General features: G+C 39.1%; 1 protein-coding gene and 1 long non-coding RNA gene across 2 annotated transcripts; one reads left to right on the top strand and one right to left on the bottom strand.

Moving 5' to 3' along the window:
* Positions 1–564: 564 nt before the first annotated feature.
* LOC146579828 (uncharacterized) lies at positions 565–4,973 on the top strand. Its single transcript, XR_014891675.1, has 3 exons — positions 565–693; positions 3,182–3,376; positions 3,585–4,973. It is a non-coding gene; the product is annotated as an uncharacterized LOC146579828 (long non-coding RNA).
* Positions 4,974–8,353: 3,380 nt separating this feature from the next.
* On the bottom strand, positions 8,354–25,759 carry LOC146579827 (uncharacterized). Its single transcript, XM_085269538.1, is given in 11 exon segments — positions 8,354–12,751; positions 13,472–13,626; positions 13,717–13,952; positions 14,674–14,806; positions 16,083–16,363; positions 16,484–16,832; positions 21,104–21,409; positions 21,557–22,288; positions 22,427–22,744; positions 23,328–23,348; positions 25,684–25,759. Coding segments are annotated over 11 exon segments (5,001 nt in total). The 5' UTR covers positions 25,742–25,759; the 3' UTR covers positions 8,354–10,339.
* Positions 25,760–27,790: the final 2,031 nt, after the last annotated feature.

Here is a 27,790-nt window from a genome sequence, read left to right as displayed (position 1 = left end):
TAGCACTGATCATTTTCCGACACCCAATTTGTATCAGGAAATGGCCCCATGTTTCCCTGCACGCTAATTTACTGGTAATGAAAAATAAGAAAGATCTGAAATAATTAGTCTGGGGTTTTTTTTCTTTTGTTTTTTTGGTTTTCTTGTCACCTTATCGGGACTGTTGTGTCTGTTTGCTTTTCCAAGCCAGTGATATTACAGTTTACATCGAGTTGTAATATGTTGTTTGTCCAGAAACAACATATTACAAGAAAACTGTATCGGCATTATGGCTTTTTAGTCATTTGTATAAAATAAAGCTATAATAACTATATGTGTGGATAACATGCATGATAACAACTAATTTCACGCTTACAATGTGTTCTCACTAGACTGAACTCTTTTTTTACACAAATAGCATTCCCGCTATTGGGTGCTGTCAGTTTTGGTCAAGACGTAGTCACGTGTTGGCCTACTTCACACTAATTTACTGATAATGATCATCACCACATGCTATATACTGAGTGGTAAGATTGCAGAACTGTGAGTGGCTGCTTGCTCTTGTGATGACTGGTTGTGTGCTAGCATAGATAAGACGAGAGCAGGTTTAAAAAGCAGAAGCATTTCTGAACTTTTGTCAGAAAGTAAAACTTCATATCTCCTCGTACTACAACAGTTACGCTGACAATAAATAGCATCTATCTGATTGAACAGGTAAGAAAACAATTTTAATTATTACGCAAATGTTTGCAATTTTACCAGTTTACGGCCTTTTGTCATCTTTCTGTTAGTTTATTTATAAAGCAGAAGTGTTTCATATAAAATACATGAAAAACACAAATGCAAAAGCTGATAGGTGGATCTGCATAAATGGTTTGCTAGGTTTACTATTAAGAAACACAATGCCAGCATAAAGAATAAGACTGGAGATGAGGCCTGGATAAGTGAGAGAAAATGGATTGATGGATGGATAAACTTGCAAAATCATGTAGCTTACTAAATCGGCCTCGGCAGACAGTATGGGTGAAGTTAGCATAGACAGTGGTTCTAAACATAAGCCTCCAGCATACAGTAAACCCACATCTAATTGTTTTTTCTCCATTATTGGCTTCTCCTCAATGGCTCCCTGTTAAATCCAGGATCAAATTTAAAATCCTTTTTTAGGTTGCTTGAAGACGTTTCACCTCTCATCTGAGAAGCTTCTTCAGTTATACAGCCACTGGTGGAGAGTCCCAGACTTTAAGCCCTATGGGAGTGTTCCCAAGAGGGACATGGGCCCCCTATTGATCTCCTACCAAATCACCGGCGCCAAGGTGTGAAAATAGGTGTAGAACACAATCAGCCAAGGTTTTGGGTGAACCCACTGTGAAACCTAGTTCTACCCTATCATGCAATTTACTGAGGTCAAATCGCGCAGGATGGCAGTTGGCATCAAGGCGTCTGGGAAGGGACCTTCAAACTGGATCGTAGATGGCAGACATTTGGTGTATTAAGCCACCGCCTCTGTTCAAAGTTGGTTGTTCAGAGTGGACATAGATGGCTTCTTCCACTCCTCTTTCAAACCATCTGTTTTTTTTAGCAAATGAAAGCTTATGTTTGACAATGACTTATATTATCCTTATAATCAACAAAATGAAATAAAAGACTTTTATCCATCCTCTTCCACTTATCCTTGTCATTGTCACGAGTGGGGGGGGGGGGGGGGGGGGGGAGGTAACGTGTCTAGCTTTTAAAGGCTAACTTCTCGTCTGTAACACAAGACAGCAAACATTTTGATACTGAATGGCTGTCGGTTAAAATGTTTACTGAACGTCTATTCATGTTTGAAAAACTGTTCCAAAGTGAAAGTGAAAATCTGGGTCAGATAAACCAAGTTTAGTTTATTTTCGTTGTGCTGACTTTTTACAGTTAGTCACAATAACTCATACTGTGTACTAGCTAGCATGACGGAGTTTCTATACAGCTGGGTGGGTGCTATGATGTTACTGATAGTGAAATTTATTAATAAGGTTAGTTAGTAGAGTTGCCAACCGTCCCGTAAAAAACAGAATCGTCCGGCATTCAGAGAAAATATTACGCGTTTTGTATTGAGCTGAAATGGAACAGTTTGTCGCGGACCTCAGCTAGGATGAAAAAGACACAAAGCTGCGGTTATTCTGTTTCTTTACGCTGTCAACTGCCTCTTATTCTCTCATTCTCTCCCCCCTCTCTCTCCTGTTGCTACTTCAATCATGAAACTGATCAGTGATCAGCTGATCGGCTTTTCTCTCTTGTTTATTTATCGCCCACTTTGCGCCAGATAGAGGAAACCAGCGGATGTCGCGCTAAACAACAGCAGAGCATTTAAGTTTGATCAGCTGTTGTTAGAATTTATTTAATATTAATTTCTAGTATCAGCTGATGTTTGCTGGAGCCACAGCTGTAAACCTGCTGGTCATGATGTCGGTTTGTATATGTGGTGAGAGGGAAAAAATGAAGATGAAACCAGGAGATGTCCTTAATGAATCATCAGAGCTGTGATGGAGAAACAGGTTTACCTTTTAGGTGACATGAATGAGTTGAAGGGAAGTTATGAACTGTTTCTGAGAGACAAATAACACCAGGATCCTTTTTTATGTAGCTGACAGCTGGTAACTGTGCAGGGGCGGGTCTAGCAAAGTTTTGCCAGGGGCCAGGTAGGGCATTAACAGGGAAAGGGGGGCACAAAGAAATACTTTTCTTTCTTATTAAAATGTCTAGCTTTTATTAAATAATTATCTGAATCTTACAACCAAAGTTTTTTATCTGATGTAAAATGTATAGAAATCATACATACATCACACAATGAAAACAAATGCTGTCACAACAGCGTTTGTTTTCATTCAAAGGCTTTATGGCTTTTCCTATAGTACCTGGTGGGCCGGTCTCTAGGCAAAATGCCCGGGCCGATATTTTGTCCCAGTCCAGCCCTGCCAACTACACATCCAAGTCCTTGCCTCACAGTATTGATAATGCTGTGCTCTGTGACTAGGCCTCCATATGCATTGGTTCAGCAGTGTGCATTGTGATAACATGATCATTGTTGACCCTGGAAATTTTGCTTTGACTTAATGTGGCACATTACAATGCTAATATTACAATGTGATCTTAAAATGCTACAAAGATTTTTAAAAATACCACTCTTATGTAACTATCTGTGTTTTGGGTGCTTTCTTTCTTTCAGTACAAGTAAAATGAGCATAAACATTTTGACTGCCATCATCTTCACTGCATCCTTTTTCCCCTGGGCCATCAACATGACTGAATATCCAACATTCCCCTGTTACAACAAAAGCTCAGAATACAAATACAACAAATTTGTCAAAAATCACATCCTCCATGACAGCTTTGACAGAAATTCTCTAGATGCTTGGAAAAGGTAAGTTAAACACAAAAAAGCCTGAAACTGTGTGAAGTTCATTTGATTCTTCTATTTCTCTACACTTTGTTTGCTTACTCTGACTTACTCTCTACTATGTAATAATAATAATAATAATAACTATAATAGTAATGATGATGATGATGATGATGATTATTATTATAATTATTATTATTATTGTGCAATGGAATCTTGATTTATTCCACAGGTATTTGAAAAAGGAAGGCCTCTGGTGCCGAACTCCAGTGCAGTCCTTCATCAGTGACAGTGAGTGGAATGTCGACAGGATCTGCAGCAGTGATGGTCGTCGCTTGGCTGACTCAGTTACCTACGCAGGCAACTTGTGTATCAGCAACTCAGAAATGCTGATTTATGAGGTCACAATTAAGAAAACCAACAAGGGTCGTAAAATTAATGTTACTCGAGCCCAGAGGCCTGTTATTGTTGCGTGCGATAAGGTTGGAAACAAGTGCCTCCCAGTTCATTTTCAGAAATATGAGCACCAAACCCCAAGCAATATACCCTGCAATCCTGCAAGAATTGTCAGTATTGCAGTAGAATAGGTTTTCATTATCAAACGAATTAATCTGTTGCAAAAGTTTCAACTCATCATCTTTGAAGGGTGTTATGCTATAATCACTATGTCCCTTGTTTGTTACATTCTAAAAATAACCCACGATAGGTGAAATCTGTGAAGTAGTCACCTTTATTTTATTTTTACAAATATTATAGATGTTTTAAGGCTGTAAAACCCCTCACTATACTTTATACACTTTTCTCAGACAGGCATGAACATTTCTCTCCTTTTTAAACCTACATGTATAGTGAGTTCATTAGAACAAATTGAAGACTCTCTAGCACAATTCATAATTTATTCAAAGTCAAAAGTCAAAGTCAAAGTCATTCATTGCTGAAATAAAGATTAACACATCTTCCACGTTACCTTCAGAGTAAAAAAATGCATTGCTTAAATATCTTATGTCTTGCCTTCTATCAGTGTCTGTAAAATAAATATTTTATTATTTATTAAGAATGATTATTCATTAATAGCTCTCGACATTGAGGATACTTCAATTTATAGTTGTGAGTAAAGGAACCAGGCTTAATTTTTGCCTGCGATTGAGTTCTTATTCTATTAATTTTTCATTGTTTTCACACTCATTCACACATGTTCCAATTAAGAATGAACTATGAAAATGTTTCTGTGCTCAGCAAGCAGCTTCACACTGTATTTATTATGTTAAACAGATTTATCATTTCGGTAGTACTTTATATTATAGCTCGATGATAAAGTGTTAATCAAAGATTAACAAGGCAGAAGAACGTTTTGTATTATATTGTAAGCTTGTAATGTATTACCACTCAATTACCAAAGTAATAGCCAGGGGGCGTTATACTGCAGTTTTTTGTTTGCTCTCAATTTTGACACGCCCTATTAAAGACTAATGTCAGTTTGTACATGCTTTTTTCAAATTCTTCAACCCTTTAAGACCTACCATAGAACCAAGTCCGCCAGAGCTTATCTTTATATTTTTACATGCTGTAGTGCCATTTTTGGGAGCATTTCAAGTTGCTATACATCAATACAACCATTATAGCCCAAACTTTAATTATATGTATGCATTAAGTGTATAATAAATTGCAAAAATAAATAAATAAATAAACAACAAAAAAATTGAAAATTGTTTTTGGTTTTTTACATATATTTCTGGTTTAATTTAATTTCAGAGGTTTATTCCTCAAAACTGTAAATAGAAAAAAGTTGCACAAAATAGTTTCCAACGACAGGAAATTTATTTTGAGTGTTTTCATAGCTTTATTTTTGAGATACACCAATTTTTATATATTGCAGGAAAAACGATGAAAAAAGTATTATAATGCAAATTTGCAAAGAAACAGCATGTGCATCAAAATAAACAATTTCCAGCAGTGCAATTTGAGTTCTAAGCATCCCAGAAACTATAAATAAAAGCATAAAATCAAACATGACTTTTAAAAACACCACAGATTTCTGCAAAAATGGCGACACTTCCGGTTTCGGGCAGGTAATGGCGGACATGCGATTCGCGCTGACGTCTGTTTCAGCTGTGCTGGCGTTTTTGCACTGATCATCACCTGCATTCATGTATATATCAATCTGCTTTTTAAATTTTATGTTTAGTTTTTTTTTAAGTGTTTGTCTTAAAGTGTGTTTTACAGTTTAAAGTTTAAGTACAGCAGCGATTTCCTAATATTGTAAATCTGCTCAACCTTTAAAAATAGAAACTTTTCTGATTCTGATTCTGATAAGACATTAGTAAGGGTTTTCTCTTAGGCAGCAGTCCTCCTTCTCTCCTGGATCACCATCATTCTTTGGGTGCCTTGCAGTTTTGAAAATATCCAGCTGGAATAATCACACTTACTCAGGGCCGTATTGATGTGATGTTCTTCTGCTTCTCTGGCTGGGTCTGTGGGGATGGTGTTCGCTCTGTGTTGTAGCATCCTGATGATATCTCGTTTGTAGCATGGTTATTTTGTTGGCTTCAATCTAGTGGAAAATTTTCCAACTGGACATTTTCCAACTTGAAAATGTTCTACACAGTGTTGAGAATGTGTTTATAAAATACCAGTTAGGGAAAAACATGATAATAGCGGGAGTTTAAGACAAGCAAGGGAAGAACACTACTGTCAATAGGATTTCACAAGGAGGAGGTTGAACAAAATGTGCTCATTTGCAAAACATGCCGTAAAATTGTTGCCCCCAAACTATTGACGCAAAAGGTAGCAGTACAACAATTTTTTTCCACTGCAAAATGAGGCTGTTTTTAAACTCCACATGCGAACATCTTCCCACACACACCAAATTAAACATTAAATAAACCAGCTGTGATTCCTGTGAATGTTCTTTGTCAGTCGTTTTTATAGTCACTATCTAGAATTTTGTTTTCATTTTTTTGTAATTTAAGGTCATCAAATTTTTATTTTACTATTTTTATATGTTATATGCACAAAAGAGCACAGTTTTAATGTCAGGTTGTTATTTTGTCTTACTAATTATTGCTTGATGTTCTTTGTTATTACAGTGATCTTTTGTTTGTTTAAGGTCTGGATCTAGTTCTAGAATTTCAATTCAGTTTGATTTTTTGTATTCTGGGCTCAAATTGAGAGGGAAGGATTCATGGCAGCTAACTAAAACTATTTGTTTATTTGCAATCTCTTGTTGAAGACCATGAAAATAATATATTACTTTTAGTCAATTTGTTTTTTTTTCTGTAATTGTACTTATATTTAATATTGTGGCATACTGGTTCTCATGGGTTGACAGAGCTGGTTCATTGCTATTTAATTTGATACATTTTGATATTTTTTTATAAAACAATTTCCTTCAAAAAACTGACAGTAGGGTGAAAACACAATAAAGTGTCTTTGTTCAGCAGGTCAATCAGTTAAATATAAACTGATATTTGGGGGCACTTAATTAAACGGAGTTATGACTTTCATTCAACCTTTATTACATTTGATATTTTTAGAATGTTTTTTACAGTTTTTTGTCACATTTACCATGAAGAAAAATTTGTCATTGAAGATGTTTGCCACATTTAATCAGATTTGATTGATTAATTGACAAATCAACAACATTAATATCCACTTCATGCATTCACCTGAAACGAAGCTCCATCAGTGTTTAGCCCATCTTCTCAGTTCAAAAAGCTAAAAAATGCAAAAAGGTCTGATAAGTTACCTCAGTGCAGGGCTCTAGCCTAACTTTTTGCCACAGTTGCACTGGTGCGCCTAACTTTTTTTCTTAGCTGCACCAGCACAAAAGTTAGCTGCACCCAAATTTTTCAACCCCATCGCTTAACACCGCAGCTGTACATGTTTACTTTAAAAAATGCTGTCCATACAGACAATATTGATTTATAAATGATTAACTAACAATCTTGTCAACACAAAGTTCTTTATTTGGAGCACATTTATACAAGAAAGATACCTTACCATATTATTTGGACCATAAGGAGCACGCGATTATAAGGCGAATTAAGCAAAACCAAACAGTTGGGTTAAAATCAGGTGTTAGCCATTCAAGAACATTCCACTTCTTTGCTTTAATAATGTCCTTGGTTGCTTTGGTTGTATGTTTTGGGTCATTGTCAAGAAAGTGTTAAGAGAAAATGAGCAGTGTAATTAAATCTTTAAAGACGATGAAGAAAAGGATCATTCATAACACAGCCAGCCTTTTTTCATCCTGCCTTATGAGCAGCGTCACAAGTTGAACAAGTCTGTAAGTCATTTCTAGTAATCAAAACAACGTGTGGGTTTATTTATATAGGAGTGTTTCCGGAAACCTTCTGTACAGCATAAACTTAGGCATTATAATTCTTAAAACATCCTCATTCAGTTCACAGGAAAAGAAAAACACTTTGTAAAAGCTCTGTGACTTTGAGTGGATCTGGATGAAAATTTCTACTGCAAGACACCAACAAAAGAAAAACTAAACAAAAAGAAAGAAATACTTTATCTTAAAATGGTCACCTGCAATGGATACTGGAAGAATTTATTTAAAACACACACATTGAAAAATCCTTTCCTATTCCTCTGATCTTCAGCTGGACCCTATCATCTGAGCAAACTTAAGCACATTGTATTCCAATCATTGTTTTCTTGTACTCACACGTACCATTGATTCAAATCCACGCTCATGTGTCCAGATTGATTTCTGTACTAGAAATGGATAAGTGACATTTTCATTGGGAAACTACCAGGCTTTGTGACCTTCACTTCACCGGGCACTGACAGCGATTCAAACATCACCTGCAGAGGTGAAAATTTCACTCATTTTACCGTGTGTTTTTGGAAATTGAGTAATGTAAGTGCTGACAAAAATAGCACACACACACAGAGATCTTTGTAGTTGAATATATTTATTTGTATTTAAACATTGTTCTTTTTTATGCATGAAACAGCATTTCAGACATCATAACAAATTTCAAACACTGACACAGGAGAAATATTTTGTAAAATACAATTTATACATCCAGGAGACTATAGACTATATTGAAACGATGAAAACAGCTCTAAAAATCATCCATTCAATTTTAATTTTGGTGTCATTATTTTTTAATTATTTAATTGGATCAAAAGTAAAACCTGCCTAAGTTGACTATTGTGGAGCGACGGGACTTCTGGTAATTGTTTTTGGACGGATCCAAAATGGAAAACTGCTGTTAGAACCCCCTTTGTTAGATTAGATCAGAATTTAGACTGTTTTCTCATACAAAGATTTGTTGTTTCATAACTCAACTCTCCCTCTCTCTGTGAGAAAGGTGCCCAAACATGTGTGTTTTAATTGATTGATTCTGGCTGGGTTGCAGAGGATCAAATACTTATTTTACTCAATTAAATGCAAACTGATTTGTAACTTTTGCATAATGAGTCTTTTTTTTCTTTATCTATTAAAATGAAACCGCCATACTTATTAAATACAGTTCATTTCTTTGTAAGTAGAAACACACACACCCTTGTAAATTAGTATGCGGTGCTGTGAAGAACTGTTTTCTGTCTTCCTGGTTTCTTTTTTTATTCTTTTTTATTCTTTTTTTTTGCATATCTGTCACACTTACATGTTCCAGATCATCAAATAAATTACAATACTAAACAAATAATATTAATCTGACTGAAAACAAATTGGATTTTTCTAGCAATTATATGTCATGAACTAACCTCCAGATTTTTCTCTTGGTCTTCAGTTGCTGATGCAACAATACCCCTGAAGATGGACACACATTTTTACATGTAGTTCCATAAATGCTGAGACAGAGAGAACTTATTTTCAAATTTTGGCTTTGTAAACAGTTATTTTTTAAATGAAACGATTCAGATTCAGTTGAAGGACAGATTCTCAGCTTTGATTCAGTGGATTTAAAATCAAGAATAAAAATGTGAGGAACTAAAGCACTTTTTAACACGATTCATTCACTCCAGGGGTTCAAAAGTAATTTGACAAATTCAATAATTTAAAATAAAATGTTCATTTTCAATGAAAGCCTGAAGCCTTAAAATCATGGACATCACCAGAGGCTGGGTTTCCTTCTTTGTAATACTCTGCCACGTCTTTACAGCAATGGCTTTCAGTTGCTGTTTGTTTTCTTTTCTTTTCTATGTTCATCGTGAAGGAAATGTCAAGAGAAAATGAGTCATGTCATGTCATCTTTAACAATGAGGAAATGATCATTCATAACTCGACAGACTTTTTTCTTCCTGCCTTATGAGCAGTGTCACAGGTTGAACAAGCCTAGTAATTCATTTCTAGTAATCGAAACAATGTGTGGGTTTATTTTTATGGGAGTATTTCCAGAAACCTTGTGTACAGTATAAACTTAGGCATTATAATTCTTAAAACATCCTCATTCAGTTCACAGAAAAAGAAAAACACTTTGTTAAAGTTCTGAGACTTGTAGATGAAAATTTCTGCTGCAAGACAACAACAAAAGAAAAACTAAACTAAACAAAAAGAAAGAAATACTTGATCTAATAAATAATATGTTTTTAATTTATTAAATTAAGAGCTTAAAAGATTAATCAGTGTAATTAAAACCTTACACTGATCAAATATGCATGCCAAATATCCTTGAGCAAGAGCATGTGATGGAAGCAGTTACATAGAAAATGTATAGCATGCTGGTAGGGTAACTATGGCATAGTGGCAAGTTGCTTTGAGTGCTATGAGGAGAAAAGTGCCATATAAAAACAAACCCATTTACCCATCACTGTAATTTGAGAAACTCGAAACGGCAAAATATTTTCCATTTTCAAATTTAGATCATTTAGTTTCAAAATGTTGAATCATTGTCTCATAAATATATTGGAGAGAAAGATGCAATTCCCCTCAAATATAAAAAATGACGTAAAAGGAAAGTACTAAATTACTATTGAAGTAAACGTATTTAAAGTGTGTATTCAGGTACAAGACTTAAGTAAATGTGTTTAGTTATATTCAACCAGTCCAACGAATACATGGAGCAACACAAGAAGAACACAGAGAGAGGTGAAGTGAGTGAAGTGGACCAGGTTTTCACCACTATCAATTTTACTGTTACCTGTGGTGGAGGTAGTGGTGGGGACAGCAGTGGGGACAGTGGTGGGGACAGCTGTAGGGAAAATGGTGGGTGTAGTAGGAAGGGCAGTGGTGGGCACAGTCGGATGGACAGTGGTGGGGAAAGCAGTAGAAGAAGCAGCAGTGGGTACAGCGGTGGGGACAGTAGGAATAGCAGTGGTGGGGTTACTAGAAGGGACAGTGGTAGGGACAATTGTTGAAACCGTGGAAGGGACAATGGGGGAAACAGCAGTAAGGGCAGTAGTGGGAACAGTAGGAAGTGCAGTGGTGGAAACAGTGGTGGGGACAGTTGAAGGGACAATAGGGGAAACAGCAGTAGGGTCAGTCCTGGGTAGAGAAGTAGAAGAAGCAGCAGGAATAGTAGAAGGGACATTGGTGGGGACAGTGATTGGGATAGGACTAGGGGAGGTGGTGTGGCTAGGAGTAGTAACAGTGGTGGGGACAGTGGTTGGGATAGGAGTAGGGGAGGTGGTGTGGCTAGGAGTAGTAACAGTGGTGGGGACAGTGGTTGGGATAGGAGTAGTGGAGGTGGTGTGGCTAGGAGTAGTGACAGTGGTGGGGACAGTGGTTGGGATAGGAGTAGGGGAGGTGGTGTGGCTAGGAGTAGTAACAGTGGTGGAGACAGTGGTTGGGATAGGAGTAGGGGAGGTGGTGTGGCTAGGAGTAGTAACAGTGGTGGGGACAGTGGTTGGGATAGGAGTAGTGGAGGTGGTGTGGCTAGGAGTAGTAACAGTGGTGGGGACAGTGGTTGGGATAGGAGTAGTGGAGGTGGTGTGGCTAGGAGTAGTGACAGTAGGTAGGGCAGTGGTGGACACAGTCGGATGGACAGTGGCGGGGAAAGCAGTAGGGAGAATGGTGGGAACAGTAGTGGGGAAAGTGGAGGAGAGAATGGGGGGGAAAGCAGTAGGGACAGTGGTGGGCACAGCAGTGTGGACAGCAGTGGGGGCAGTAGTTGGGACAGTGGTGGGCACAGTAGAAGGGGAAGTTGTAAGGACAGCAGTAGGAACAACTGTGGGAACTGTGGTGGAGACAGTGGAAAGGACAATTGTGGAAACAGCAGTAGGGAATGTCGTGGGGCCCGTAGAAGGGACTGTGCTGGGGGCTGGAGTAGGGAGAATGGTGGGAACAGTGGTGGGGACAGTAGAGGAGACAATAGGGGAAACAGCAGTAGGGTCGGTCGTGGGGACAGAAATAGAAGAAGCACTGGGGATAGTAGAAGGGACAGTAGGAGGGACAGTGCTGATGGCAGGAGTAGGGACAGTTGTGGGGACAGTAGCAGGGACAGTGGTGGGGAAAGCAGTAGGGAGAATGGTCGGAATAGTAGGAAGGGCAGTGGTGGGGACTGTGGTGGACACAGTCAGATCGACAGTGGCGGGGAAAGCAGTAGGGAGAATGGTGAGAACAGTGGTGTGATCAGTGGAGGAGACAATAGGGGAAACAGCAGTAGGGTTGGTCATGGGGACAGAAGTAGAAGAAACAGTGGGGATAGTAGAAGGGACAGCAGGAGGGACAGTGGTGGGGAAAGTGGTTGGGATAGGAGTAGTGGAGATGGTGGGGCTAGTTGGGATAGGACTAGGGGAGATGGTGGGGTCAGTGCTGGGGGCTGGAGTAGGGACAGTGGTGAGAACAGCAGTAGGGACAATAGTGGAAATAGTAGGAAGGGCAGTGGTGGGGACAGCAGTAGGGACAGTAGGAAAATCAGTGGTGGGGTTACTAGAAGGGACAGCGGTGGGGACAGTACAAGGTGCAGTTGTAAGGACAGCTGTAGGGTCAATTGTGGGAATTGTGGTGGAGACAGTGGAAGGGACACTGGGGGAAACGGCAGTAGGGACAGTGCTGGGGGCAGGAGTAGGGATAGTGGTGGGGAAGGTGGAAGGGACAGTGTTGGGGACAGCAGTAGAATAAGCAGCAGTAGGGTCAGTTGTGGGGATACTAGAAGGGACAGCAGTGGGGACACTAGAATGGACAGTAGTGTGGGCAGTAGTTGGGACAGTGGTGGGGACAGGAGTAGAGACAGCGGTGGGGACAGCAGTAGAGACAGTGGTGGGGACAGGAAGAGTTGATGATGTTGGACAGGTGAAATAAAAGTCACTGTCAGGGCCCAACGAGGTGAAGGTAACAAAGTTTGGTTGAGTGCCAGTGACGGTGTCCTTGATCCAATTTTGGTACTCTGACACACGAGTGAAGACTGCAGGTCTTGCACAGTCATCATTAAAAGTCACAACTCCACTCTGGAGCCATTCAAAGCCTCTCTTTGTCATTAGTTGTCCCCCTAAGTTACCCTGTGAGAAAAGAAAGATCAAAGTTCTGAAGGCAGAGAAATACCTTTTAGTTACACCTGTTTCTGTGTTGATCCTGCTAAAGCATGAATATTATGAACGCTAACCTAAAATGCAGTTTGCTTACCTCAATCTAAGCTATTATTTTATTTATGAGTCTGTAATTAACTTTAACAGTCACAAAGACAGTAACAAAATGAAACAGTCAGCCCATCTAAAAATGAAAGGAGAGTCTCTAAGTAAGTGTGAACGATTTCTACAAGCTGCAACTGGATAGCTATCAAACAATCACATATATATTTTTGATTCGCTTATATGTTAAGAGGAGGCTTCTTCAAGGACAGAAAAAGCTAAACAGACACTGAAGCGCCTTACTAGTCCCCACTGAGAATTAATTTTAAAGCTTGTTTTTGTGGGGGGGTTTATGGGTTTTTTTGTGTTTTTGTGGTTGACCTGTTGCACTTAGGCACTCAAGTGCATTTACGACTATGATGTCACTGATAAAAAATTTCCCAGAAGTTTCGATAAGATATTTTTTGCATATCCAACTGTTGTGAAACTCGATTGAGTAATAAATCATCTTGGTTGAGTCGTGAAAGCTAACAGTCTATAATATCAGTAAGGTCGATACAATAACAGAAAAAACAATCCAATATGAAAGTAACACATAATTCTCACAGCACTAATCAAGGAGTGACATTATACATGAATCTTTGGGATCACCTGACATGAATCCTTCTCTCCAGCGCTGAGCCCAGCACAGATCATGTTCTCCATGATCACTTTGTCACCTTCATAGTAGCACTGACACTCATTGTTTCCCACTACTGGTACATTTACTTCACGCAGGATGTTCAGGAAGGAATCGTTACCGAATTGTAAAAAGAAATAGAAGAGCTTTAAAAAAAAACCTGTACATTCCTAGAAAATTAAAAAATATTTTATATACTTACCATTTTCACATATATCAGTAATCCAGCTGCTTGTCCCACTGTGGAAAGTGCTTTTTGATGAGGCTAAGCAGACTGGCTGAATGTAGTCTGTGAAAGTCACAGGAACTGACAGCTTCAGAAGACAAATGTCGTTCTCATGTGTGTTGTTGTTGAATTCAGGATGGCAGATGATGTCTTCTAATGTTCGAGACATTTTGCTGGAGCTTAAATCTGACTGGTTGTGGCAGCCGAGATGGACCTCTGTCAGGTTACTAAATTTAAAAATTGTGAAAAAGAATGGTTTGTTGTTTTTTTTCTTTTCTATTAGCTTGATTTGGTCAAGATCACATTTCAAACCAGGTACTGTTCATGTGATCTTGAAAATGGACACATCAGTGATTTATTGTGCAAAAATGGAATCATTACTTTCAAAGCTCTTTTTTCTCCTTGTGTGTGTGTTTCTGTGTTTGGGGTTAATTATTGGCAGGGATAATGATTTAAAGATATCTGTGAAATTATTATTATTATTATTATTATTATTATTATTATTATTATTATTATTAACAAACAGCTAGGCTAGCCTTTCCCCATTGTATGTCTTTATGCTAAACATTTTGGACAGCAGTTACATCTCAGATTTGGACAACCTCCAGAAGCGATCTGCTTGATCCCATCACAATAGTGAACTCACGTGGTCTGCCACGTCACACTGAGGGTCCAATGATTCTTGTTGCCCTAAAAAATTGTTTCTGGAAATGTATTTCTGTAGAATAAATTTTTTAAGATATTAAAAACTCCTGACCTTCAGAAAATAAGTAGAATGATAACCTGTAAATCTTAACCTCTTAAGCCCCAAGCCTACCTGATCTCCTGCCTTTTGCCCCAGTATCAGGGGGCGTTGGAGCTTAAGAGGTTAAGCTAGTTGTAAACTGAGGAGTAATGGTCATTTGCAACATCATCACACAGAAATTTAAATTGGCAACAGTGACTTACTGTGATATGCAGGAAGCAGCTGTCAGCACCCACTGGTTGGTGATTAAGGACCCCCCACACCGAAACTCTCCATTGTGGCTTATAGTGACCTGCCAGGGCCAACTTTCTGTGCTTTCCACAGCCCTGCCGCATGCTGGCAAAACAAAAGATCACAGCTAACTGTAAAAACTACTTTTCCATGTCACAAGGAGTCGCCACAGTGGGTAGCTCGTCATGTTTTGTTTAGCTGAGTTTTATGCTGAATGTCCCTCCTGATGAAAACCCAAAGGGGATAAACCATAGATAACTGTAATAGGCCCATTTCACTCTAGTCATTGGTCATATTGTACACAAACACTGACATCACCACCAGTGTTGGGGAGTAACGGAATACATGTACCGCCCTTACGTATTTAAAATACAAAATATGAGTAACTGTATTCCGTTACAGTTACCGTTTAAAAAGGTTGTATTCAGAATACAGTTACTTTGTTGAAATAAATGGATTACACTGCGGTACTTTCCTGTTTCATTTTGTCGCGGGTCAGGACTGTTTGGGTTTTGTTTGACAGCTACGTTCTGTTGTTCCAGGCGGCAGCGTTACGGTTGCCGTGGTTACAGGGCGACGCTCTCTCTCTCTCTCTCTGTGACTGTGTGTTTCCTGGGTGAGAGAGCGCCTTTTCGTTGTTGTTGTTGTTGTGCTAAGCTAACAGGCAGAATGCTACAAGCATAGCTCTAAAGAATGTAGCATCATGGGCAGTGTAGTCCGTGTCGCGGACCTTCAGTAATAGTAATAAATCACACAGCAATAGTACATTCACGTTGTTGTAAAAAGCATGATAATATATTAAGTAATCCAAAGTATTCAGAATACGTTACTGTCATTGAGTAACGTAACGGAATATGTTACAGAATACATTTTGGAGCATGTATTCTGTATTCTGTAATGGAATACATTTTAAAAGTAACCTTCCCAACACTGATCACCACAGCTCCCTTCTAATGATAGAAGCAATGAGGGTGTGTTCCTGCAGCAACGTGGGCTGAATGAGGAGCCTCTAGCGCTGTCCCACAGTTTAAATATCTGCATCATTTAAGTTCCAGCTGTCATCAAAGACTGTTCCCCAGATGTTATTGTGATAAATTTCTACTCTGCATCAAGTTAATCCAGCTAATCTGATTGGACCTTTTAAGCATAAGTCACAAGACAAACTACTTTTTTAATATATGTAACTTATATTAAATATACACATACATATAACTTCAAGCACTAGGTGCAGTGACTCCCAAGCTTTGCAAGTGGCTCCAGCTGATCCCAGAAACAACATCGGAGATCTATGTGGCTCTATGTGAAGGATAGACCTTCCACATATATGTATTACACTAAAGACACCATGAGGAAATTGTTCTCTATCTATAAGTTGTCTCACCTGAACAAATGACACTAACATCGTAGTGATGTTCACTGTAGTAGTTTCCCCATCCAGAGTGTTGACATTCAGTTAGAGAACTTTCATTTCCTGAACAGGTCACATCACCAAGCCAAATCGGTCCCAATCCTTCACCAAAATAAGCAAGTCGTGGAACCTCTAGTGCTGACCCACAGTTTATCTGTCTGCAAACCACATCAGCATCGTTTAGGTCCCAGTTAAAATCAGAGACTCTTCCCCAGATGTTATTGTGATAAACTTCTACTCTGCCAGAGCATCGAGTTGATCCAAAGCCAGCTAATCTGATCAGATCTATCAGACAAAGGACATAACAAAATTTTGATATGTTAATTTTATTATATATAAAAGATTTCTCATATGACACACAAGAATAGGCTGATCTATAATGTCTTGAATATTTAACAGTTTTCTCACCTGAACAGATCACACCAGCATCCTGACCATGTCCACAGCTGTGTGATCCAAATCCACTGTGTCGACACTTAGTGAGAGAGGTTTCAGTACCTGAACAGCCCACATTATCAAGCCAAATCTGTCCAGTTCCTGCACCAAAGTGAGCTGAATGAGGAGCTTCCAGTGCCGTCCCACAGTTTAACTGTCTGCAAACCACCTCTGCATCATTTAAGTCCCAGCCATTATCACAAACCGTTCCCCGTATGTTATTGTGATAAATTTCTACTCTCCCAGAGCATCGACTCGATCCAGATCCAGTTAAGATCATTGGTACAGCTGAAAACAAAACACAAAGATAAGGTTGGGATAGTTCATGCAATACTTTTAATGTCCAAGCACAGTGTAAAGTCTAATTGTTGAATGTTGTCATTGTGCTTCTTAAATTTTTAAGGTCTGAGTTCAATCTATAGGATCAAGACATTCCTTTGTCTCGGACCACTGGCAGGAGAGGCTTTTATTGCAGATACGTTCTCTGGATCTGGAAGATCTGTTTCTTGTGATGTTGCTTCCTGCTTTTATGATTCTTTTGGTGAGCAGGAAGTCATGCATACAGAGACACATGCACACAGAGAGACACACATTCTCACACACTCACTCAAACACACACGCACACATTCTCTCTCTCTCACACACACACACACACACACACTCTCACATGCATACAGATGTTTACACATACACACACATAGTGCCTTGTCTTAGAACCATGTGGGAGGTGCTTTGCTGTGATATGTATTGTGTGAACTGTTTTCCCAACAAAAGGCAGCAAGCGGAGGCCGTCGTTGGGAAAACAGGATTCAGAGTGCTTTCTGAGACACCGGCTGGGGCCTCCCTTGCTAGCAAGTAAAAGATGTTCATCTTGTTTTTGTCGTTAACGAGAATAAGTCTCTAGACTAGTGGGGCTTGTGGAAACACAGACCCAACATACAGTTACCCCAGTTTACAATATTATTTCGAATGAGATAACACTGACGGTTAAAACAGGTGGATTAACGAGCTCCATGTATTTGCTGGGCTCGGTGTCTTTCCTCTGGGTTAGACCACATGTTAGCTCTCTGCCAGGCTGCTCTCTGCTCTGTTCTGGATCTTCAGGGTATATTGGGCACTTCAGACCATTAGGAAGACAGATTAGCTGGTGTCTACTTCCCTGAGGTGTTGGGCAGAGCCTTGTCTCTAGTATCATCCCATTTCTTCCATGTCACTTTACTCAGATTTGTCTGAATTTTCTTGTTTGTTTGTTTGTTTGTTTGTTTTTCAACTCCAGCGCACCTCTTGTGTGGCAGCCTGTTACAGAAGCTCTATTCATTTCTGTGTCCTTCCTAAAACTTCCCCTTCTCCCTAAACAACCAAGTGCCACATGTTACTAAATAATTTTTTGGATTGGCTGACATGGTAAACTTTAACACCAATAGGGAAGGGGTGTTTTTTCTTTTTCAATCGCAAGCAGAGAGTGTTTGTTAGCGCCATCTGTAGAAAACACAGTTTTTACCGTTCTTCCCGCTGTAAACACCACTGTTTTGTTCAGAAAAAAAACAATGCGTGTATTTTTTATCATAACTCTGGTTTTATGTCGCCCATCGACACAATTCAAAAACTGGTATATAGTTTGAAGTCCGCACTTTCGACCCAAGTTGAAATGGAGACTCAGAGTCGCTACATCTTGTAGCTGTGTTGTCTGAAATTGGTCATGTGATTTTTAGGCGCCGGTGCGTCCCTCGACCCCAGAGGGTTAAGAACTGTTTTGAGTCCACTGTTTGGGAGATGCTCTGTGACGACCACTGGGAGGACATTGACAGCCTTGTGACCTGTATTATGGATTACATTAACTTATGCATGGATAACACCGTACCCACCGTGCAGTGTTTTTCCAAACACAAACCTTGGATCACCCGAGAAATAAAAGCCGTTCTCAAGCAGAAGAGGAGAGCCTTCACTTCTGAAGACAAGGAGCAACGGAAAAAGGAATAGAGAGAGCTAAAAGGACTGATCAGGAATGGGAAGGACAGCTACAGGCAGAAGATGGAGAACCAGATTCAGTAGAACGATGTTAGCAAATTCTGGAGAGGCCTTAGAACCATCTTGCGCCACAAAGAATAGAACTCTGCCTGGGGGGGGGGGGCGCTGCCACAGTAGCCAATACACATCCAGCACACGGCTCCAGCTTGTCTCTCTCAACCATCCAGGTTACGAGAGAACTGAGCAGGATTAAAGCCAATACCCTAATGAGCTCATCACTGGACCCACTTCAGTTTGCCTATCAGCTTGGAATTGGAGTAGATGATGCCATCATTCACCTCCTACATCATTCCCTTTCTCACCTGGAGACCGCTGGGACCACTGTGAGAATCCTGTTCTCCAATTTCTCCAGTGCCTTCAACACCATTCTTCCCACAGTCATGAAGGAGAATCTGGAGAACACAGGAGTGGACCATCACCTCGCATACTAGACTACCTCACTGACCGACCACAGTATGTGAGAACTCAGGACTGGGTCATCAGCAGTACGGGGGGCCCCACGGGAAATGGTTCTGGCTCTGTTCCTCTTTACCATCTACACTGTAGACTTCTCTCACAACTTCACCCAGTGCTTCCTGCAGAAGTTCTCTGATGACTTTGCAATAGTCGGCCTCATCACTGATGGGCAAGACAAGGATTACAGAGAACTGACCCAAGGCTTTGTGGACTGGTGCCAGCAGAACAACCTCCAGATCAACACTGAAAAAAACCAAGGAGCTGGTGGTAGACTTCTGCAGGCACAAACATCCTCCACTATACTAAACACAAAAGGTATGGACATTGAGGCTGTGGACAGCTACAGGTACCTTGGGTTCATCTGAACAATGAACTGGACTGGACTCATGATTCAGATGCTCTCTACAGGAAAGGGCAGAGCAGGCTGTACCTGCTGCAGAGACTCGGGTCTTTTGGAGTGAAGGACCCGCTGCTGAAGACCTTCTATGACTCTGTGTTGGCCTTGGCCATGTTTTAACATGTGGTCTGCTGGGGCGGCACCATCTCAGCTGGAGACAGGAAGAGACTGAACAGGCTGATCTGGAGGGCCAGCTCTGTTCTAGGATGCCCTCTGGACCCAGTGGAGGTGGTGAGTGAGAGGAGAATGGTGGCTAAGGTGTCATCCCTGTTGGACAACATCTCCCACCCCATGCAGGAGACTCTGACAGCACTGAGCAGCTCCTTCAGGGTCAGGCTGCGGCACCCACGGTGTGGGACAGAGAGACTCCGCAGGTCTTTCCTTCCTACTGCTGTCGGACTCCACAACAAGAGACTTTACAGATTACCACATATGCACAGACAGACATACACATACACGTGCAATACCACTGAGTGCAATTTTTCTGACAACATAGTATTCTGTTGTATATAGTATTTTATTCTATTGTATTGTCAAGGTGAGTAACAGGCAGGAGGTGTAGGACTCAGACCCAAATGTAGGACTCAGAAATTGAGTGATTAACTAAAGGAGGCAGCTTTATTGCTGGAGAACATAGTACAAACATGAAATACCAGGGAACTAAACTAAAAACATGAATATCCAACTTAAAAACTGAGAAACTAGAAAAGAAACCAAGAGACAGAAAGCTAGAACATTACTAGAAACACGGAGGCAAAACACAGCACGGTGAGGGAATGACATGACACAGTGCAAGGAAAACACAGGGCTTAAATAAACACTAGTAATCAGGGAATGGGAGACAGGAGGGAAACACAGCTGGGAGAAATCAGACTTAATGAGACAAGGGAAGTAAAACCAGAAACACTGACATAAGACACAGACTTCCAAAGTAAAACAGGAAACACACAACAGGCACAGAGGCATGAACTTGACACTGAGCAAAGGGAATACGGAAACAAAACCTGGGAACAAAGAACAAAGGACTAGAGCTAGAAATACAAAACAGAAAGCAAAACACTTTTAGTCAAAACATGAGGAAATAAAAGTACAATACTCAAAAAACTGGGTCACCAACCTAGAACCATGAGATTTATATAGTAAGTTATTATTTTTATCTTATTATAGTATATGGTTTTTCCTCATTTTTACTGCTGCAACTTTGCACTGTCCATTTTCTGGTGTAACACAACAAATTTCCCATGTGTGGGACTAATAAAAGTGTATCTCTTATCTATCTTTTCCATCTCCTTCTCAGGCTTGGCCTTCACATTGGGCAGAACCCTGATCTGTTGCCTAGGGTATAGTGCCATCAACTCTAGGGGTGTCTAAAAGTGTTATACTGTACATAACTGAGTGAAGAGAGAGCCTCGATGTGAAAGCAAATGTATGGTTTCTTTAATTTTTTTAAGCCCCTAAATTAATCTATGTCTCTCTGAATCGCAACTGCATTTACAGAGAATGATGGAACACTTCATTACCGAAATCCTACAGAGTATGGTTACTGTACAGCTCAATTTGACTCCTCACAATGAATGTAATCTAAAACACACCAATGAATGGATGAAAAAGCTCTAAAACAGAAAAGTTACATTTACATGGCATTACTGGACATTGAGAAGATCCAAATGTATCTCACCTGAACAGATCACACCAGCATCTTCACCGTGTTTACAGGTATTTACTCCAAATCCACCATGTTGACACTCAGTTAAAGAACCTTCTTTTCCTGAACAGGCCACATCATCAAGCCAAATCTGTCCAGTTCCTGCACCAAAGTGAGCTGATCGAGGAGCCTCTAGTGCCATCCCACAGTTTAACTCTCTGCAGACAACTTCAGCATCATTTAGGTCCCAGCCATTATCACAGACTGTTCCCCAGATTTTATTGTGAAAAATTTCTACTCTGCCAGAACATCGAGTCGATCCAGCCAATCTGATTGGACCTTTTGAGCATAAGTCACAAAAGAAACCATCATTTTGATATATGTGCCTTACACGTGCCTTGTTTTTTTTTTTTTTTTTAAATGTATGACACTGAACAGACTATGAAGCAAATTGTTACATATCTAAAAGTGTTCTCATTTTGTCACCTGAACAGATTACACCAACATCGTAGTAATGTCCAGAGTAGTAGTTTCCCCATCCAGAGTGTTCACATTCAGTTAAAGAACTTTCATTTCCCGAACAGGTCACATCACTGAGCCAAATCTGTCCAGTTCCTTCACCAAAGTATGCAAGTTGAAGAGCATCTACTGCCGATCCACAGTTTATCTGTCTGCAAACCACATCAGCATCATTTAGGTCCCAGTTATAATCAGAGACTGTTCCCCAGATATATTTATGATAAATTTCTACTCTGCCAGAGCATCGAGTCGATCCAGAGCCAGCCAATCTGATCAGATCTATTAAACATAGGGCATAAAAATGTTTTGATATGTTCTTTACATTATATAGGAATGATTTTATATATGACACACAAGAACAGAATGACTTATGATGTTATCAATATCTAACAGTTTTATTACCTGAACAGATGACACCAGCATCCTGACCTTGTCCACAGCTGTGTGATCCAAATCCACTGTGTTTACATTCAGTTAGAGAACTTTCAGTTCCTGAACAGGCCACATTATCAAGCCAAATCCGTCCAGTTCCTGCACCAAAGTGAGCTGATTGAGGAACTTCCAGTGCCGTCCCACAGTTTAATTGTCCGCAAACCACCTCTGCATCATTTAAGTCCCAGCCACCATCAGAGACTCTTCCCCAGATGTTATTGTGATAAATTTCTACTCTCCCAGAGCATCGAGTTGATCCAGACCCAGCTAACCTGATAAGATCTATCAGACAAAGGGAATAACCATTATTTTATATGTTCATTACATTTTATAGGAGAGATTTCATTTGTGGCACACAAGAACAGAATGACTTATAATGTCTTCATTATCTAAATGTTTTCTCGCCTGAACAGATCACACCAGCACTCCGATCATATCCACATTTGTGTCTTCCAAATTCACTGTGTTGACACTCATTTAGAGAACTTTCGTTTCCTGAACAGTTGACATTATCAAGCCAAATCTTTTCAGTTTCTGCACGAAAGTGAGCTGATCGAGGAGCTTCTAGTGCCGTCCCACAGTTTAATTGTCTGCAAACCACCTCTGCATCATTTAAGTCCCAGTTATAATCAGAAACTGACACCCAGTTATTATTGTGATAAATTTCTACTCTTCCAGAGCATCGAGTCGATCCAGATCCAGTTAAAATGATTTTGGCTCCATCTAAAAAAACAAGAACAAAGAACATAAAAGAAATGTGGTGGATACAACATACCATGCTTTTCATACTAAAGCATAGTTGCCCACACAGAAGTAAGAACCATAAGACACAAAACATAAAAAGAACGAAGAAAGCTTTCTCAAAGAAATGTTATTACACATTATTGATAAGCGTATACATTGCTGCATTATTTTTATGAAAAATATTGTACTGCTGATGGGAGAGCTGGGTTAGAGAAGAAAAAAAAGTAAAAAATAATGCTTGAAAATTACTCACAACTTAAAATTATTTACAGTAGGCTATAACACTACTAAAAATTTCTGCTCAAAAACTTATACTGTTTTTTGTTAAAACTCATTGCCTCTTAGTGCTTAGTGTTAAAATTGCACGCTAATCTCAGGAAAATTACATAACACATGCATTGTAAATTTAGGAGTTATTGCATACTAAGTCACTGGCTCTATTATAGAATGCAACCGATTATGGTATTTAGTATTTTTCTCTTGTTGCTGTAGAGCTGACATCTGGAAACGTGTTCCAAAAAAACCATGAAAGTTAACAAAGACAGAGCTTTTGTTTGCTCACCGGGCAGCTTTGAAGCACAACCTGAAAAGCAGAAATGAAAGACAAAAAAAAGTTTAGTTCAGATAAAGACATATCTTCATATCACACATGGTTATTTGGGCAGGACCTCTTAAAGTTGTATTGTTATGCATTGTGTACCCCAAGCATCTATTTAAAAGGGGTTAATACATTAACATACACACCCCACTTTTCAGTTATTTATTTGTAGAAAAAATGTTTGGAATCATGTATGATTTTCGTTCCACTTCTCCCGTGTACACCACTTTGTGTTGGTCTTTCACTTGGGATTCCAATAAAATTGATTCATGTTTGTGGCTGTAATGTGACAAAATGTGGAAAATTTCAAGGGGGGCGAATACTTTTGCAAGCCACTGTAATAACTTTTGATGTTACAAAGCAGTATTTATAAAGAGAAAACGCTCTCTTTATTTTAAAAAGGTAATTTCAAAAGAACTTGCATCACCACCTCCAGGTTCACTGTTCTAACACATATGCCACAACTATCACATCCTTGTTTTCGCTTCAGCCACTGCCCCAGTTGTGTTCTGCATGGCCTGTCGGTACCTATCAATTGCTTCTGTAGTCCCACAAGCTAATCAAGCCCCATAGGACTCCTTCTTCAGTCTAGTTACTCCCTTCACCTCTGGTGTTCACCATTTGGTTCGGGTATAACCACCACAACAGGCACCAACCACCTTGTGGTTGCAGCTCAGTGCTGCAACTTCGACAATGGAGGTGCTAAACATTGAGTCCATTCTCATTTTTTTTTCTCATCACCTTGAGGCTGAGTGTACCACACCCTCTACTTTGAGGCAATTGCAAAATGATCACTGCATTATTTGACATCTTGATTCACCACAGTAATTTTGAAGGTGTCAACTGATCTCAGGTGGTCACAAGCTTGGTCTGAGTCATTGAAACAGATATATAGATGACAAACAATTTGCAAGCTCATTGGACATGGTCATGGTAATTTTGGTTGTTCTGTGATGTTTTCCCTAGCACAAGTTATTGCAGTGTATTAGGGCAGCATTAATGCTGATTAATAATGCTGACAGCCCTAATACACTACATAAAGAGCATCAGTCTATTTTTCTTGGTGACACATAGTTTGGGTTTTTTTCTGGTCAGGTTACCAAGAGGCCATTTTCAATTGCAGGGTGCACTTCTACAAACAGATTGCATAGTCTAGTATGAGTTATTATGATGTTTTAGCGATAGATGCAAGCCAATACTAACCAGTTTAGGTCACTTGGTTTTGAGCTTGTGGTTTAAAATGTTATTTTAAGGCTCTTCCTTGTTACATTTAAATAAATATGTTCCTGTTGCTATAGTTCCTTATGACTCTTACATTTAAAAACATATTTGTTTTTTACATAGCTGTGACGTCGTAAGATTCTTTCTGAGGAACATTATGGAATGTTTTTCAAGAGACGCACTTTAAACAGATGACTCATAAACTACAATATTAGTTTTAAAAATACAGTTCATTGTTCATTGTTAGTTTTGAATAAAGCTATTATTTTAGCTTATTGCTCGGATTGAAAAGAAAATGTATAGTACATACAGTGAGATCAACCTTAACTTAGTTTTATTTATTGAACACTAAATTGTTTGTGTGTATGTGTTTATATATGTATATACAGTAATTAGTTAGAAATTAAAATATACTTAGCATAAAATAATCTTGTCAATCTAACAAATGGTAGTCAAATACAATTAGCATTAAAAAAACCTTTACATTTTACATAACCATTTAATTTCCAATAAACAGATGGTTTCTATAGATATTTGACAGGAGTAAAAGGCATAAGAACAACATAAAAAATCATGTTCATGTTACGAAAAAATTGTGAGCAGTAATAACATAAGACACTAAGGTTGACGATATACAAATTAATTGCATGTAACTGATATACATATCTTTGCAATGTTCATCTAGCAGGTTTTTTTTTCAGTGTATTTGCTCAAGTAGTACTGAGAGTGATCATTGTCAACATGAACACTGCAAAAAATAACCTACACAGCTAGTCCGTTTTAAACTGAAATTTTAACCTTGTATATAAAACCTTTAAGGAAAGAAAGACTGGCTGAACAGAGTCAAACACAATGATACTTACAGAAGTCTCTAGGCTTGTGAAATGCAGATTTTAATCAGTGATTGAGTTTAATTAATTTGGTTTGTTAATATTATAACATTGGATACTTATGAGAATAATACAGTATCGGAATAAATATTATACTATATAATATACTTTACTATACAGTGTAGTTTACATTTGTGCCTCTAATTATTCTTTTACATCTGCTCCAGAAACAAACTATGTAATGAGAAAAACCAATCTTTTTTTCTCACCTTTGAAAAAGAGTACGATCATCACACTGAACCAGCACACAAGCTGTTGGAGCTCCATTGCTAACAACTACAGTCATTGTCTTAGACTTTAAAAGACAAAAGAATATGCTCAGCTTCTGTGATCACGTTTTACCGTAATCAACGCCTACACTTTGTGTAGTTGATGAGGTATTTAATAAAAGATAAAACCAGAAGAACCAGATGTCATACTTTGTCTAAATGCAGTGAAGGAATGCATTTACATGTCTAGACAACTGAGACACAGTTGGAAGGTAACCTGGTAAGCTATGATTGAGATTAAGAAGTCTTAAGAATAAGATTTAATTAACTTTTTATTACTATCTTTGTTCTGGTTGGCTATGGTAGTGGTTTTTGTTGTTATCATTCAGGTCTGCTTCTTATTCATTGGTAACTTTAAAGTCAATGAATAGTTAAGTTTCCAGGACTTCCGTGAGTTTCCCCCTACATCTAAATTTAGCCTCTTGCTTCCGATCTACTGGTGTATTTGTGGGCTGGCTGTTCCCGCCCCGCCTCCAGGCAGAGCTTCTGTTTTCTTAAGGCTGTAGCTGTCACACTTCTTTCCTGAGCTACAAACAACCTTCAGGTTGAAGCTTAAATCAGTTTTTTGGCAAAGTGACTTTTATTATATATCCTTTATTAATCTTTTATAAAAAGCATCATTGACATTAATTTTTTAAGAGAGCTCTGACAATGAGGGGATCAGAAATTGCAACAAATTTAAATTATCTGTGAAGGTTCTCAGTCATCCAAGTCATTGTAATCTAAGGAGATCGGAAAGAAAAGCGTCTGGATTTCTTTAAGTTGCTTGAAGACGTTTCACCTCTCATCTGAGAAGCTTCTTCAGTTCTAAGGTCAAATGGTGGAGAGTCCAAGATTTAAGCCCTATGGGACTGTCCCCCAAGAGGGACATGGGCCCCCTAATGATCCTCTACTTAATCACATGAGCCAAGGTGTGAAAACGGCTGTAGGTCACAATCAGTCAAATTTTTGGTTGAACTCATAGTGATGTAATTCCTGTCATGTAATTTCCAGAGATCAAATTGCTCAGGAAGTGAGTGGGCGTTAAATGGCTTCTTTTACTCCTCTTTCAAACCATCTGTCTTCTCTGTCCAAAATGTGAATATTTTAATCCTCAAAAGATTGACCTTTGTCCTTGCAGATGGACAGCTGAGTCTTGTCTCATGCCTTGCGTTTATGAAGTGGTTGTTTGATCTTTCCATTATAGAGGATTTAGCATTCCTACAGCATTGTTAAGTTTGTGTTTAGGAGTTCTGTGACTGAACTAAACACTCCTAAATAAATTTAACGACAACGTATGTCCTTCCATTTTTTATTGCAATTTACACATATGCACTCCTTTGTTACTTTACAGTATTAATACTGTGTACATACTTTTTCCAAACATATCTCACATATTCTTAATATGTGTTCTGTTATCAGATAGAAAAAGAGAATTAACACATTCCACTCTCATAGACAATAGCCTTGTCTGATAGCCAATTTTCTTGTGAAACTTGCTTCAAAATGAATTCTAAAAGCATAAATCTCAAATGTTCCAAAAGAATGGTGTAATCAGCACCAAATTGATATGTGCACTGAATTTAAGTAAACACTTTTTGGCTAAAATCACGCGACTGAAACTACGTAGAAACACAAAATAACACAGACGAACTGACAAGGAACACAGGCAGGCACACAGTATAAATACAAACAAGGTAACAAGGGAATGACACACTAGAGGGGAACACAGCTGGACCTAATTAGACACGACGAGACACAGAACTTCAAAGTAAAACAGGAAGCTCACAAACTGTTTTACAAACACAAACTCAGAGACACAGACAGAGCACAGGAGAACACCGGTAGGAATAATAGAAACTAGAAGAAACTAGAAAATCATGACAATAAACTCAGAAACGCTGGGTCAGCGACCCAGGACCATGACAGTCTCATCCATCCCACTAGGGGGCGGGGTTCGAACTGCCACTCCAGCTTGACTAACATCTGATTCATTACTGTGCAAAGTAAGTCAAGACAGGTCGATCCTAGATAACTGATTGCTATGAACTGGTGAACTATGAACTAT

This window comes from Mchenga conophoros, linkage group LG3 (genome assembly GCF_057382185.1).
Source record: "Mchenga conophoros isolate Kocher_MC1m ecotype Shallow Benthic linkage group LG3, M_conophoros_male_GT1.1, whole genome shotgun sequence".
NCBI classification, from domain to species: Eukaryota; Metazoa; Chordata; class Actinopteri; order Cichliformes; family Cichlidae; genus Mchenga; species Mchenga conophoros.
Note: the sequence above shows the minus strand (reverse complement) of the source record. Positions and strands in the feature narration are given on the sequence as shown.